The sequence below is a fragment of the Candoia aspera genome, chromosome 12, assembly GCF_035149785.1.
Source record: "Candoia aspera isolate rCanAsp1 chromosome 12, rCanAsp1.hap2, whole genome shotgun sequence".
In the NCBI taxonomy this organism is placed as follows: Eukaryota; Metazoa; Chordata; class Lepidosauria; order Squamata; family Boidae; genus Candoia; species Candoia aspera.
Window position 1 is genome coordinate 14,752,236 of NC_086164.1, and position 16,392 is coordinate 14,768,627.

The 16,392-nt window shown below is 45.5% G+C and overlaps 1 protein-coding gene across 1 annotated transcript in view; it reads right to left on the reverse strand.

Moving 5' to 3' along the window:
- The window catches only part of TENM1 (teneurin transmembrane protein 1), a 273,477-nt gene extending 272,927 nt beyond the window's left edge, over window positions 1–550 (reverse strand). The window contains exon 1 of the mRNA XM_063313466.1: window positions 275–550. Coding sequence (XP_063169536.1) covers window positions 275–491 — 217 coding nt within the window. The 5' untranslated portion in view covers window positions 492–550. The remainder of the gene's footprint in view (window positions 1–274) is intronic.
- Between the last annotated feature and the right edge of the window lie 15,842 nt (window positions 551–16,392).

A 16,392-nucleotide genomic window follows, 5' to 3' on the forward strand; every position in this document is an offset into this window, starting at 1 on the left:
TTCAAGATAGATGGACATGCTTCCAAATAAAGCCCTGAGCTGTAGCATTTTCTATGAATGCCTATGGACTAACGTGGGGCGCGGCAGCATTCTTGCAAGTAAAGTTGGCCCTAGAGGCTGGCAATTTCTACCATAAAAGTTGAACCAGGTGCTCAGTCTGATGTAGGAAAAGAAAACAATTTCCATAGGTGGTCATATAAAATACAGAAAGAAAAGCTACAGTACTGGAATTAACGTGGACATGCTGCTTGTCCCAACAAATGGTTCAATGTACCTTGAGTGGGTTCGTCGACTGCTTTGCCTTTTCTGCCATGGCTGTTGTAACTGAGTCGGAGGTCTTGTCCAAATTCATTCAGGGTTTCCCTAGACTCGTAAGACTGTCTTGCCTTTCTCCCATCTTCGCTCTCATCTGAAGAGCTCGTGTAAGCTAGATCCATTTCATGCTTAACTTTGGATAGGGGCTGGTAAGGTTTACAGTCCATCTGCTCCATTTCTGATCGAGCAAGCGCAGGGTCATGAAAACAATGGAGGAAGGCTTCTTAAAGTAATGCACCTGGAAGAGAAAAAAAAAATAGTGTAACTCTCAAGTGATTTATTTATTTATTTAACTCAGTTTTGAGGCCACGCAACTCCTTAATGAATACGGGCATCTTACAATTAAAAAGCAACATATCTAGGTAGTCCTTGGGTTACGGCCATTTGTTCAGTGACTGTTGGTGCTGGATGAATGATATTTACAGCGGTCCTTGAAGTTCCGGCTGTTGCAGCATCCCCACGGTCATGTGATCGTGATTTCTGATGTTCCCTGCTGGCTTCCCAGAAGCAAAGTCAATAGGGAAGCTGTCAGGAAGTTGCGATCAGGTGGGATCCTCGCTTCACGACCTACACGGTCCTTGGGTTATGACAGCAACTGGGACAGCCAAAATGGCCATTGCTAAGTGACACAGTCACATGACATCACACTTTACGACCACATCGCTTAGCGATAGAAATTCAGGTCCCAGTTGCCATCATAACCTGAAGACTACTTGTATAGAAAGCATATATAGAAAATATCACAACTGACAGGAAAGCTATACTTTCCCAATAAAAAATCAAAAACCACAGGCACCCTGCAACCATCTTATCCCAAGGCTTAGGAGAACCAAAGGAGTTGTTTCCATGATTTTTCTAATGGTAAGAGCTTTGTCTTGTGCATCCAGCTAAAGAGAATATAGGAGTATAACAGTGTTCATGTGTGGAAATATTTTAGCCTCTTAAGTATTACGAAAGAAAGAATGCCAGCAGGACCTCCTCCACTGGAAAATGACTAAAGTGAAATAATATTATATCAATTAAATAATGGCCCACTTTGGATACCCATTCTAAGCTTCATAAACCATGTCTGATGGAGCCAGAAACAAGATTCCATAGAAATCTTTGTATCCTCAAAGTAATGTACATGGAACTAGCATTAAGTCCATTTTGAAATCAGTGATTGCGGGAAGAGAATGGGTCCTATGCATTCAAACAAAAGATACATATGCCCATTTTATAAATAGGCATAATTATGAAATACTTAGTTACTAATTAAAAAAGAGAACTCAAATTAAGTAATGTGGTTGTCCTTGGACTCATTTATTCTATATACTTACTGAATTAGCTTTATAATCTTTCTCTCTCTCTCTCACACACACACAGAGAAGTAACCTGTGTTCACATATCATCCAAAGCCATGTCTTGCTTAACCATGGTCCAGTGAATAAATTGCTATTGGCTTGTACACACATCATGCTAAAGACCTGCTCGATTTAATGTATTGAGAAAATGCGGACAGACATGAATAGTCAAATAACTTCTCTGATGTTCCTTCTTCTCTGAGTGATGTTCTGAATATTAACAGTTGCTGACAATTCATTCTTTCTGACAGCTAATAAAAAGTATGTGTGTCAAGAAAAAGGAAAAAAAAATCATGCTGCTTTAGTTTAAAGGGTAATCTACATAAAGGGCAAAAACTTTAATCTATCGTAATCAGTGGCAAAATATGCATTATTTTAATGCCCCCCCCTGCATTTTTCTGCACTAAAATGTAAATTATTAGCAGAAAACAAGTTTTTATGAAGTACATTTTTGACCTTTGAAAGTGACAAGGGAGTGAGGGAGGGAGGGAGGAAGGAGAGAACCAGTGTGTTGTAATGGCTAAGGTGCTGGTCTAGTATCGAAGAGACACATATTCTAGTCCTCCCTCAGACACAGAGGCTCTCTTTCAGCTCTAGACCAGCAAGATGAAGACTATCCATCTGTCAACCTCCAGTCAGTATGGTAGATTATAGTCCATAACTTTCATCCTGCAGTGGATTGATTTGGACTGATTAAGATACACAAATATGCAAACACATATTTTGTATATACAGATATATATACACATCTTGTACGCAGAACATATCATGTGACGTGCTGGGCTTGAGGAATCCAAGGCTGGAGTTAAAATCGCTGGAAGAAACATTAACAATCTCAGATATGCAGATGATGCCACTTTGATGGCTGAAAGCGAGGAGGAACTGAGGAGCCTCATGATGAAGGTGAAAGAAGAAAGTACAAAAGATGGCTTGCAGCTAAACCTCCAAAAAACCAAGATTATGGCAACCAGCTTGACTGATAACTGGCAAATAGAGGGAGAAAATGTAGAGGCAGTGAAAGACTTTTATTTCTAGGTGCAAAGATTACTGCAGATGCTGACTGCAGTCAGGAAATCAGAAGACGCTTAATCCTTGGGAGAAGAGCAATGACAAATCTCAATAAAGTAGTTAAGAGCAGAGATATCACACTGATGACAAAGGTCCGCATAGTCAAAGCAATGGTATTCCCAGTAGTAACATATGGCTGTGAGAGCTGGACCATAAGGAAGGCTGAGCGAAGGAAGATCGATGCTTTTGAACTGTGGTGTTGGAGGAAAATTCTGAGAGTGCCTTGGACTGCAAGAAGATCCAACCAGTCCATCCTCCAGGAAATAAAGCCAGACTGCTCACTTGAGGGAATGATATTAAAGCCAAAACTGAAATACTTTGGCCACATAATGAGAAGACAGGACACCCTGGAGAAGATGATGCTAGGGAGCGTGGAAGGCAAAATGAAGAGGGGCCGACCAAGGGCAAGGTGGATGGGTGATATTCTAGAGCTGACGGACTCGTCCCTGGGGGAGCTGGGGGTGTTGACGACCGACAGGAAGCTCTGGCGTGGGCTGGTCCATGAAGTCATGAAGAGTCGGACGTGACTGAACAAATAAACAACAAATGCATATATATACTGGATCAAATCAGTCCACTGCTGGACAAATGCCTCTTCATTGAATATTCCAGATTGTATCCTATCTATTTATATAGGACCATCTCTCTTTTTCTCTCTCTCCATCTTGTGTGTGTATATATGGGGAGATCCTTCTTTTCCTGTTGAAATCTTACTTTATGCTCTAAAAATTAACCAACTGCAAAAAAGCTGTGATGTAATCATAAAACAGCCACTTCAGTCTTAAAATCCTTCAAGGCATCTATAACAAAATTTAAATTAAGAAAGGGCAATCATATAACTATATAATAACTACAGTACTAATATAATCACCACCGCAGCCACAACTATTGCCAGTAATTGGTGGGGTGTCACACAAAAGAAAGACAAGTCTACTGTCCATCATGCCAGAGCCCAAGACACAGAACAGTCCTCAATGAGAAGAAGGCAAATCCAGTTGAATATTAGGAAAACAGCATTAGGAAAACAGCATAACCCTAACAGCATTTCCACAGTAGAACCATTTGGCAAAGAAGATTTCAGAGTCAGCTTCACTAGATAGTCAACTATTGAGGAGGCTTTAGTTTGTATTCCTACACAGGGCAGGGAGTTGCACTCAGTATTCTGAATGGCCCTTTCCAGTGCTTTGATGCTGTTATCAGTTTTAAGGAATGCCAATGCAAAGCAGAAAAATCTGATTCTTTATTGAAAATGACGACTCACGAACTCTGTACAAATGTTCTTTTTTCTAGACCTGCTGCCTCGAGTTTATAGGCATTATAATACAAAACACTCAGAGGGCACCAGGATGTCCCCCCGAACATATGCTTAGTGATGGACTCTGAAGATGCACCTGGTTTATAGGGTGGTTTCACTTCACATCAACCACCCTGTACCTACATCAAAAAAGACAGATATGTAATTGGCATCTATGCCTACAACCTTCTCAAATAGTATGTAGAGATGGAAACATTTAGGAACTTGTGTGTGAATGATACCTACTCCCAATCTTCTAAATATGGAGTGACAATTAACATTGGCTTGCCGATAGAGCATGCATTTCACAAAAATTCATTCTTGTGTATTATAGCCATTCATTCATTCATTCATTCAACAAAAGCAGTAGCCCTTCTTCCATATGGACAATTTGACACTAAACTCCAGGTTCCAGAAATTAGAACTGACCCAGTAATTAAAGAAATGGCAGTTGGGTATTAGCCCTTGAAGGGAATACAAATGTGATAGTGGTGGGGAATTAATAGAAGCTCTAACTAAGATACAGAGTTTAAATAGAAAATTGCTCCTTCAGTTGTTTCCAGCCTATCATCAAAGCAAGTGGGGTGTAATCATCTAAACAATTAGCCCCAATTTTCTTCCCCAAACCTATTAACTCCTTTTAATGAGTTTAGGATTAAAACTGGTGCATTTCAGTAGATTATAAGAACCCGGGATGCTTTTGTACCTTAAAAACAACCCCCTTGCCTGTGACAGTCCGAGGTTTCCAACAGATAAAATATATGCCAAAGAATCAATTGAAATATTTCCAAGAATAGAAATGGTGACACAGTTTTAAAAAGGAGCAAGCTGAGTCAAGGAATTTTGCTATTTGATGGGAAGGAGGAACAGCAAATGATGCTCCCTCACACACCGTAGCCCAAGTCACAGAATGCAGCACCCCCAATCAGTCTGAAATATCCACAACTAGCTTTCCCCCATTCCTTATAGTAAAAGCACAAATGATAATACATTAAATAACAATTTGTTGCCTTGGGGGTGGGCATGGGGACCCTGCCTAAGTTAGGTGCCCTACTCTGTCTGACTATAGGGCCAACTCTTGATGAAACCCCCTAGAGATGAAACATGAAAAATGCTCCATAAAAAAGAGAGAGGGACGGAGATGAATGTGTGGTCAAAGTAGGTCATCTATATTAAATAAGACAGAAAATATTCCGAAGGCAGCTCTGCCTCCACTCTTTTATTATCCATCAAATGTTGCAGATATTTGCAACTTCTGCCAACCAAGAAGACTTGAACTCTTCCATTCTTTTTTTTTTAATGAGTTATTCCTGCCTGGGGGTGGATTAATGAATGCATAATACCGAGACGTGATGCATAGGCAAAATGGCGATATGTTGCTTGGATTCTTAAGTACACTTTGATGACACCAGTTACACAAAAACAAAGGAGAATATTTAGATAATAATATGGCTCTGATGCACTATCCCTGGAGGATGCTCCGAGTCATAAAGCAACAGACAGATTACACATTCGCATATGTAGATTTTTCATCTCGATGGAAGGCAAGACTGATAATCTCTATTTTAATATTAAACTACCATCTAAAAGGAAGCAAGATGGAGTTTAATTTTAGCTGGGAGGTGAATTAAAACAGGATTCATTTTTATTCCAATGCATTTGGAAAAGAAACCCCAGAGAATTAAACGGGCTCACACAGAATGAATAAGATGTACAAATACTTTCTTTTAGGATATATGACAAAGTAGCCAAAAACCTAAAGATGTTTTTGCTGATTTTCAGTTGTGGGAGTTAGTCTTGGCTGTGGTGAGGCTCTCATTGCACAGAAATCATTATCACCCCCCCCCAAAAAATTATTTTATTAAGTGTACACACTTTGTAAGGTTGACATATATTTTAAATATAAGCATATGGTACATGGTTCAGATCAACCGCATAGGGCAAGCCTGGTTGTACTGTCAAGCAATTGTTACTGAATAGGACTTCCATCAAATAAAAATCTGTCATGTATAATAATCATCCCTATTCATGGCAAAGACAGCCAGTTTGGTGTAGTGGTTAAGGCACCAGGCTAGAAACCGGGAGACCGTGAGTTCTAGTCCTGCCCTAGGAAGGAGGTAATAGCAAACCCTTCATAAAATGTTGCCAAGAAAATGTAGGAAGTTGCCAGGAATCAACGACTGACTTGAAGGCACCAAATATCTACCTACCTACCTACCTACCTACCTACCTACCTACCTACCTATTATCTCAGTGTTTCTCAACCTTGGCAACTTTAAGATGTACGGACTTCAACTCCCAGAATTCCCCAGCCAGCACTGGCTGGGGAATTCTGGGAGTTGAAGTCCACACATCTTAAAGTTGCCAAGATTGAGAAACACTGATCTATATGTCAAACCAAACCAAAGGACATATACAGTCCCCAGACACTGAAGCACAATTTTAAATGGGTCAGAAGGAATATTTAAGGAGCAATTAAAGTGACTGGATTTAACCAATTACATGCATTTCAATGAAATCAAATTTAGTTTCTAGCCTGGCCCCACACATTTCTTCCTCTCACTGTCTACACTTTTTGAAGAGTGGCGTCTTTGCCCTGAAAACAAGAACAATTGTGTTGCATGATGTCAATCTAACATGGCACATCCCTTTTTTTTTTTTAATCTTTTCAATCATTCCCAGTCCCTTGGAGACTACCTGGACAAGTCTGTGCAGTTTTCTTGGCAAGGTTTTTCAGAAGTGGTTTGCCATTGCCTCCTTCCTAGGGCTGAGAGGAAGTGACTGGCCAAGGTCACCCAGCTGGCTTTGTGTCTAAGGTAGGACTAGAACTCATGGTCTCAGTTTCTAGCCTGGCGCCTTAACCACTACATCAAGCTGGCTCTCCATCCCATTTAGTTCCTCCCTATTCCATTCAGGACCCTTTGTGTGTACAATTTTAAGTGAGAAGGGTTCCAGCACTATTATTGTAGGTTATATTCAGCCATATACTGGCTGACATCTTGCCAACGTCTTATTTATTATATGTATTTCTGTAACACATCCCATACAAATGCATCACCAATCAGTTTACAGTTTAAAAAAAACAACAGAAAATATTGTAACAATAAATTATAACCAGTTAAAATATATTCATTTAAAAAAGGAAAACAGAAGCAAAACGCAGCCCATAATCCAACTTTAGTTGACTAGGGAGGACTTGTGCCTAAAATACATGTCATTAAGTGACTCACAAATTTTAAGGGATAAAACTTTCCAATTTTTCTGTCCATTTTGGCATACAGAGCAGGACATCTTAGGATCTACCCAATACATAACGAGTTTATAAAATGTCATTTAGAATGCTATATACAGTATGAAGTGCATGGGAAGTAGGCACGGTTGGGGCTGACTGGCATTATGACACTGGCAGAGATACTTAATTCAGTCCTAACTCTAGCATTACACATGTGAGCAGAACTATATCTTCCCTTCCCTTCATAGGTCTGGTCTAGCTTCAGGAGGCTATGGGTTCTTTTAATTTTCATCCACATATCAAAAACACGATCATCATTCTTTTTTTCCAGGTGGCCTATCCATGGTGAGATGGAAAGAGCCACCACAGGATATAGAACCAGGACTTCTGAGTTTGGTGCATTCAGCTAAGCCAACAGAATGGCAGCTTGGATTATCTGCCAGCGAGAATGGCCATGAGTTCCTCCTTGACAAGAAGGTCTACAGAAGGGTTCCTGTTCAACTGGAATCTTGCTTGAGGTCTTAAGGTCTTGCTACCTCAGGAATGTTTCCTCCCAAACCCCCGGTTCTTAGACCATGGTTGATCCCTTCACTCTGGCTGAACTCCTCATTCTGGGTTCCTGATTCAACCCTGACATGAGATTCCAGATTAAATTTAAAACATTAATAGTCTGGAATCATATAATTTGAATCATACAATGAATTAACAAAACAAGCAAACTCCTGTCTAAATTAGTAAATCTTTGAATAAAGCTCCAGACAGAAGCTCATATCCTGGCATCCTCCAAATCTAGCAGTTCAGCAGAGGATTTCAATGTTGTGTTATGCTAGCTGTGAATGGCAGCATCTGTTGTGTGCATCTCATATATACATAGATCTGACAATGTTATTTAACAAAACAATGGGCAATATTTTAACCGTACCACTTCAAAGGCAAATTCCAAATGACCATTTCTTCAGATTTGTCATTATTTTCTGGTGTTTATGATCTACACCAGGTGTCACACAATGTTCTCATTGTGACACCTGCAGCCTCAATGCAGAACCAAACAGCTTTGTGATGAACAGGGATTCCAGATGACCCCTTTATATCACCCTGTTACCAGGGATGGAAAGACTACAATTTAATTGTCAGGAGGCAAAAAGAAAACTCTGATTTTTCAGATATTCCTACTTTACAATTCCTATTAGCCCCACTCAGTTCAGCTAATGGTGAACAATGGACGTTGCTATAATTCAGCAATATCCAAAGAGCTAGTCACTCATTCCCAAAGAAGCTATTAACGTGTATATCCGAAAAAGGGAAACTCTGGTCTTAGGCATCCTTGGAGACGGGGTCAAATGACAAAACATGTCAGACAGCATCATCACACAAGTGCCGTAACTTCTTCATGCGCAGCCTTCAGGATGCAAGTATAGAAAGGCAGCATTTGAATGATGTTATTGCATGCATCTACTTTTTGGCATCATTAGAGTTGGCTACTCTGCAGCTCCCCAAATCTCTTACAACTAGCCAAGCTGGTTTGGCTGCTAGGAATTCAGCAGCATTCCCACCAATATTATATTGATTCTGTCACAATAAGAAATAAGCTTTTTAATCAGGACATCCTTTAACAGAGTTTTAAGTGCCCTTGAATTAACGGTGCCATTAAGACTCTATCTCCCAACCCTTCGTAATTTCTATCAACGCTGATTTCAGTGGGATGTAAGCTGAACTACTTTAGCTTGGATTCAGCCTGCCACCTTTCCTCTTTAGTGTTATAAAAGAGATTCAGATGGGTTCTCTATATTCTACAGAAACACACAGAGACAGGCAGACAGCAAATGCTTCTTGAAAATGAGGTTTCTTTTGTACACAATTCAGCTGTCCACTATCCTCACAATACTAAAAACACAATGAGAAGGACTCATTTGCCCAAACTTTCTTGTCTGGGAGATAGAATTTTATTTACCTGCTTTTCTACTCCACTGGGACTCAAGGCAGCTAACCAACTTATAAACAGAAACAGGATATAACAAATTAAAAGCACAGATTAAGATCAACAACTAAAAAAGTCCTAACATCAGTTAAAAGCCTGGTGAAAGAGCTGTGTCTTTTCTAGATGCTGGGAAAGAGGAGGCCAAATGCAATTTGCAAAGGCGTGCCTTCCATATCCTGGGAGCAGTGAGAAAGGCCCTCCCTCGCATGCCAGAAAGATGGACTTTGAACAGCAGTGGCATTTTCAAAGGAACATCATTTGCAGTTTTAAGCCAGAAAGTTTGTAACAGGAGAGACTGTCCCTTACCGAGTCAGGCCCTGAGCCATTTGGGGCTTTGAAATTCAATAGCAACACTTTAAATTATAACTTAAATTGTGCCAACTAATTGTGAGAAAGGGGGGATAGCGATGTTGTTTTTGCAAGGCCTACAATAGAACAGAACTTGCTTTTTCAGTAACTTGCCAACTGAAGCTTGCTTTCTAGTAGCTAGGCTTGCTTGTCAGTATATCGAGGATGTGGGATATGTGGTTAGGGGAAACAGGAGACTGTATCTCCATAAGGGCAGGTATAAAGGAAATAAGCCGCCTAACCAATGCTGAAAATATGCTCAACACCAGTTCTAGAGAACTTTGTGGTCAGACAAGACCCTGACCTACTTACTCCAAGGGGGCTAGCCGCCTTATAAGGAAAATAATAAATAGGGGACTGGGGGAGGTAAAAAGTGAGAAATGGGAGATATAAACAAAGGAGGGACTTCCTGCAAAATCTAAGGCGTCTCGGATAGTCTGTGAACTCCCAAGTACCTATCCAATGGGGAACAGGAGGAGGGATTTCACCGGCCGAGGGTAGGGAATAAAACTGCATGCTTTGTGTGAAGGGGTGTGCCTATTTTGGCTGGGCACCCGTCCTTGCAAGAACGTTAATAAAATCTTTTTGCTGCTTCTCAAGACTTTGTCAAATTTATTCCGTGAGGGACTTTTCCCACATAATGAAGATCCTTCAGTACGAGCATCATACCATCACTGTACCCTGCCCCAGTGAGCTGCTGAATTTTGCAAAAGACAATACAGTCTACAGCAGTGTTTCTCAACCCTGGCAACTTTAAAAGGTCTAGACTTCAACTCCCAGAATTACCCAGCCAGTGCTGGCTGGGGAATTCTGGGAGTTGAAGTCCAGGTCTCTTAAACTTGCCAAGGTTGAGAAAAGCTGGTGTACAGGTTCTACTGTGAACCCTACACTCATTCTGGTACTATGTCCTACACTATCCCAGCATAACTCACTAGACCACAGAACCAGTTCACCATTCATCAGAGGTCTAATGGCATCCATATAATGTGAGCAGTGGCCAAATCTAAGTTGGATGAACAAACCCCGCTTTTATCTATTAGTAAGTAATCCAAACTGTAGCTGCACTCCAGTGAGCCCCAGACCATAATAATCATTAAAACAACTTGAAGTTCATGGATCCCAGAATTTGCATGACTCTAGAAAATATTATGGCTTCCAATTAGAGATCCTGGCAACGGTGGAAGGGGATGCACACAGGCTATCACAGGAGTGTGTGTGACGGCATTGGCACCCTGAAAAGATTAGCAATGCCTGTCTTAGCTGAAATGTTTGCTGCCTCCAAACATTAGAGGAGGTACACTAGCCTTGCCAGCTGATAAATTCTTTTTTCCTTACTATTACTTCCTCTTTAAAATGTCCAAGTGTCCTTTCTTGCCTTGGAAACAACTAGTTGATGACGGGGTAAGAAATACAGATTACAACTAAGCAGGTCTTAAAACTGAACAATATTTGGATAGGAAATTGTCTGCAAGGCTTATTTGTGTTGCTTCAAGAATCCCGAAAGAAGATAGAGTTGAAATGTCATCACCAGATCACAATATGAACAAGGGAATGTCACCTTTAAAGTTATCCTATATTTTGTCAAGAGAGTCCTAGACTATGTATTTGAAATAAACCTGCCTCCTTCAATTTTAACTGGGATTCCTTATGCAAGCAATTCCTTTGGGCAATTTGGAGTTTGAGGTCAAGGGCTGAATCATTAAGCAAATAACGCCTGCACAGTTGCGGCGTGCATAACACTTTACCGTACAGCAGACAAAAACTGTTTAAGAGCACAATGAAAGGACAAATGTGTTCCTATCCTAATTATGATGTTATAAGAGGGTCTGGAAAAAATGGACTTCTGAACTGATCCTGTACTGATCCCCTGTTCAAAAATGAGAACACCTCACTCTGTCACTCTTTCTGCAAAATAACTAGCATGGTTGCCTCCCTTTTTTTATTCTCATAACCCCCTGAAAATTAGGTTAGACTGAGAGGTTAAGAGGTATGAATCCAAGATAATCCCAAACACCAGACAAAAAGAGATGTGAGACTGGAGGTCCCCAGATATTATTCCAATGCTGGAACATCCCACATGAGTTCTTAACTGTCATGACCTCGTTGCAAGGCACAAAGAGCCTCACAACGTGGATCATGATCATTAAGGAAAAGGAGGAAGGAGATAATCTTTCAGGAATTAAACCAAGCACCCAAGGACACCCACACCCATGATCCCATCAGCAACTGAAAAGAGAGACGTCAGAGGAGTGGAGATGAGGAGCACATGGTGCCCCAAAGAACTCAACCGTTGCAGGGAGACAAAGAGGAGACCGGGGAAAACGCCCATACAGCCATCAAGAATACCATCAAGGGCAATCAGGCCATTGAGGGGTGGGGAAGCCCGGGGCAATACAGGGGGGTATAAAAGGGGCACCCCCACCTACCTACCCCGTTCCCGTTTTTCGTTCTGTCAGCTATCATTCCAATAAACCAGAAATCCTTAATGTCCATTAAGTGAGTCTGTGTCTTATTGCGGAGCGAGGCTGGCCCTGACATAAAAACGGGAACCCCAAAAAATTTTTTTCCACCTGGCACCTATCCAACTCGTTTGTGAGGGACCCAGCCAGGCATGGAGAACCAGGAACCGAGGAGGCGCAACCCTTCGGCGCCCGGCGACGAAGCCCCGCTCTCGCAGGGCGGGATGCAGCTGAGGTCCGGGCGATGCAACGCCCCGGTAGGTATGGAACTCAGCTGGGGGGAAGCAGCGGGGGAGGGACCCACCCCGGTGCCCCGGAGCCCGCGAGGCACCGGGGGCGAGACGAGGGGACCCTCTCCAAGCTTACAGGCAACCCCGACGGAGGCGCGAGACGAACCGCCACCCTGGGCGCTCGAAGGCGAGGGCGCGCCTGGCACCGCGGCGGGATCGAGGGACGACCCGTCCTCTACCTCAGCCAACGGCGAGGGCGAGCGGAGCGGCGAAAACCCCGGCGGGACGCCAGGGATGGCAGAGAGGCTCGGCGCGTTGGAGGAGGGGATGCAGGCGGTGCGGCAGATGCTCCAACAGCTGACGGTGGCACAGGGACCCCGCGACGGAGGAGGCGCAGAGGCAACCCCGGTCGAAAGGCGGCAGGGCGAGTGGGACGGCGGCGACGGCGGAACCCGACCCAAGGAGCCCAACCGACGACCTGAGGCGCACCGGGAGGCGAGGCGGGGTGGAGACCCAGCGGATGGCGGCGACCACGGCGGGACCCGACCCCAGGAGGCCACCCAACGAGCGGAGGCGCGCCCGGACGTGAGACGGCGGGACAACCTCGGCGGCGGCGGCGTCCGGCCCCAGGAGCCCACCCCACGACGGGAGATGCGCCAGGCTGAGAGGCGGAGGGACGACCAAGCGGGCGGCGACGGCGACGGCGGAGCCTGGATCCAGGAGCCCGAACGAGGGAGAACCCCCCGCCCTCCCCCCCGAGCGACGGGACGAGTACCTTGCGAGGAGACCCAGAGAGAGGCACCAATGCCGCAAGAGAACCGGAGACACCCCGACCCGCAGCAGCTCCGGCAAAACCCGAGGCACGACGCAGAGGGGGCCAGGAGCCAGACCAGGGCACCCGCCAAAGACTTTGGCATAAAGTTCGATGGGGACCCCTCGAAACTTTCCTTCTTTTTAACTAACGCGAGGTACTACCTCGAAGAATGGGGTCCCTGTTTTAGAACTGAGCGGGGCAAAATCAATGCCCTGGCTATAAAACTAAAAGGGCGGGCCGCCGATTGGTACGTCCAATTGTGCCAATCCGGCGCCCGGGCGCTGCAGGACAGCACTGAATTCCTGCAGGCACTAGAAAGGCACTTCAGGGACCCCCTGGAGCAAGAAAAGGCAAAAAGGGCGCTAGAGACACTTAGACAAAGCCCGCGCTCCGTGGCTGAGTATGCCATGGAGTTCCAAGCCCTAGCCGGAAAAGTAGACACGTGGTCTCAATCGACACTGATTGAGAAGTTCAAACATGGACTCAACTTAAACGTCCTCCGGTGGGCACTTGGCCGCGACAACCCCAGCTCCCTCACGGGGTGGATCCAGCTGGCAGCGGAAGCGGAGAACGCCCACGACACGTTCCTCCACGCAAGGAGGGAAACGCAACAGATGGCGACAGCGCGACCCCCACGCACCAGCGCAAGGCAGGTGAGGGCAAGACCCCAACCCTGGAGGGAGGAACGGGACAGACGTTTCGCAAAAGGGCAATGTTTCACGTGCGGCAGGGAAGACCACAAAGCAGCCGCATGCCCCAAAACGACGCCCAGAGAGAGCCCAAGGAGGGCACAAACAGTACCAACCCCAGCGCCGAGAAAGCGACCAGCAGCAAAGGGGGAGTACCGACGCAGACACGACCCCTACAGTTCGGAGGGGGAGGACAGCAACCCAGACGAGGCGGCGGGAAACGACAACCACCTGGCCTAAGGGGCGCCGAAGGACAGGTGGAGAACACTGACAGGCGCTTCGACAAAGGGGTGAGTGAGGAATGCCCCACCCTCTACGTCCGTGTCACCCTCACCCATCGAAATAAAACCGAAAAGGTCTGGGCACTCATTGATTCGGGTTGCTCCAAAAGCCTCATGCACCCTGACCTGGCAGCCGCACTCGACCTCCGCTGCTATCCACTTCAGCACCATTTGGTGTTCTCGCAGCTAGATGGATCTGCAGCGGGAGGGGGCCCGGTCACCCAATACACCGGAAAAACCGCGCTACGGCTCGGCAGCCACGAGGAAAAATTGGCTTTCATCGTGGCACCGGTGGGGCAACCCCGACTCATACTGGGGATTCCATGGCTCGTGCAGCAAAACCCAGTCATCAATTGGAGAACCAGAGAGATTAAGTTTGCTGACGGGCGCTACCAAGCACCGTCAGGGGACAAGGTTCCCCGAGCAGCCATGGGGGGGGCGACGACGACTGCAGAACACACAGAGACAGCTCTGCCAGAGGGACTGCCAACCAAATACGGGGAGTTCGCCGATGTTTTCGGTGAGAAAGAGGCGGACAAACTCCCCCCCCACAGAAAGACGGACTGTACCATTGAACTGGTCCCGGGGGTACCCCTACCCAAACCAAAAATATATGCTATGACCCAGCGAGAGCTAGCTACGTTAAGGGACTTCATAGACAAAAATCTGGCGAGGGGTTTCATTGAGCCAGCGAACTCTCCAGTGGGAGCGCCAGTCCTCTTTCGCGAGAAAAAGGATGGGACATTGCGGCTCTGTACAGACTACCGCGGGTTAAACGCAGCAAGCATTTCAAATAAATACCCCTTACCCTTAATAAAGGACATTTTGTCCCACTTGGTGAAGGGTAAGGTATTCTCCAAACTGGACATAAGGGAAGCCTACTACCGCATACGGATAAGGGAGGGGGATGAGTGGAAGACTGCTTTCAATTGCCCACTGGGGGCGTTTCAATATAAAGTACTCCCTTTCGGATTGGCGGGGGCACCGGGGGTATTCATGCAGTTAATTAATGAGGTCCTGCGTGACCACCTTTTTAAGGGGGTTTTGGTTTATCTGGATGATGTATTGATCTACACAGAAACAGAACGTGAGCACGAACGCTTGGTAAAGGACGTGCTCAAGAAACTTCGCAAGGCAGAGCTGTTTATAAAGCTCTCCAAGTGCGAGTTTCACAAAAAACAAATTGACTACCTAGGGTATAGGATTTCTGCTAAAGGGATAGAAATGGACCCCAGCAAGGTCCAAGCCATCCTGGCGTGGGAACGCCCACGCACAAGGAGACAGCTGCAAAGCCTCCTGGGATTCACTAATTTCTACAGGGGGTTCACGCCCAGGCTGGCAGAGACTATATTGCCCCTAACTAACCTGCTAAAAACTAAGGGCTTGGGGGACACGCGCAAATCAAGGAACCCGGGGGCGCTACTGAATTGGACAGCTGACTGTCAAACGGCTTTCGAGAGACTGAAAACCCTTTTCACAGCTGAGCCAGTGCTACAGCACCCCGACCCCTCCAAGCCTTTTGTGGTGCAAGCAGATGCCTCCGATTTCGCCATCGGAGCCATCCTGCTCCAAAAGGACTCCGACAACCACCTAAAGCCCTGCGCCTACCTTTCCCGCAAATTCTCCGAGACGGAGCGGAGATGGCACGTATGGGAAAAGGAGGCGTTTGCAGTAAAAACAGCCTTGGAAACGTGGCGACACCTGCTGGAGGGGGCCTCCTGCCCTTTCGAGGTATGGACGGACCACAAGAACCTGGAGGCACTCAGCACGCCAAAACGGCTCAGCCCGAAGCAGGTGCGATGGGCTCAGTTTTTCAGCCGGTTTAATTTCACGCTGAAATTCATACCGGGCAAGAAAAACTTCTTGGCAGACGCCCTCTCCCGACGACCACAGGACGACACGCAAGCCTCCGACATCGTAGGAACAGTATGGACCGAGAAACAGCTCGGCTGCCCAGCTGTCACGCGGAGCCAGACAAAGAATCAGCGCACGCCAGCACAGCGCACGCCAGCACGAACGGCGGGGAGCGATCGGAGGCGACGCTCAATTTCACCGAACTGGCAACAAAGACTCACACAAGCACTACAGCAAGATACATGGTTGCAGAATAACCAACAACATGTATCTTTCAAAGACAATCTCCCCTGGAAGGAGAAAGCTTTGTACGTGCCCGAATCACTGCGGGGAGAAATTTTACACAGAGCACACGATGACAAATCTGCAGGGCATTTTGGGTTTGTAAAAACCCTCCACCTCACAAGGAGGCAATTTTGGTGGCCAAATCTTAGAAAGGACGTAAAAGACTACGTAAGCAACTGCCCCATATGTGCTACCACCAAAC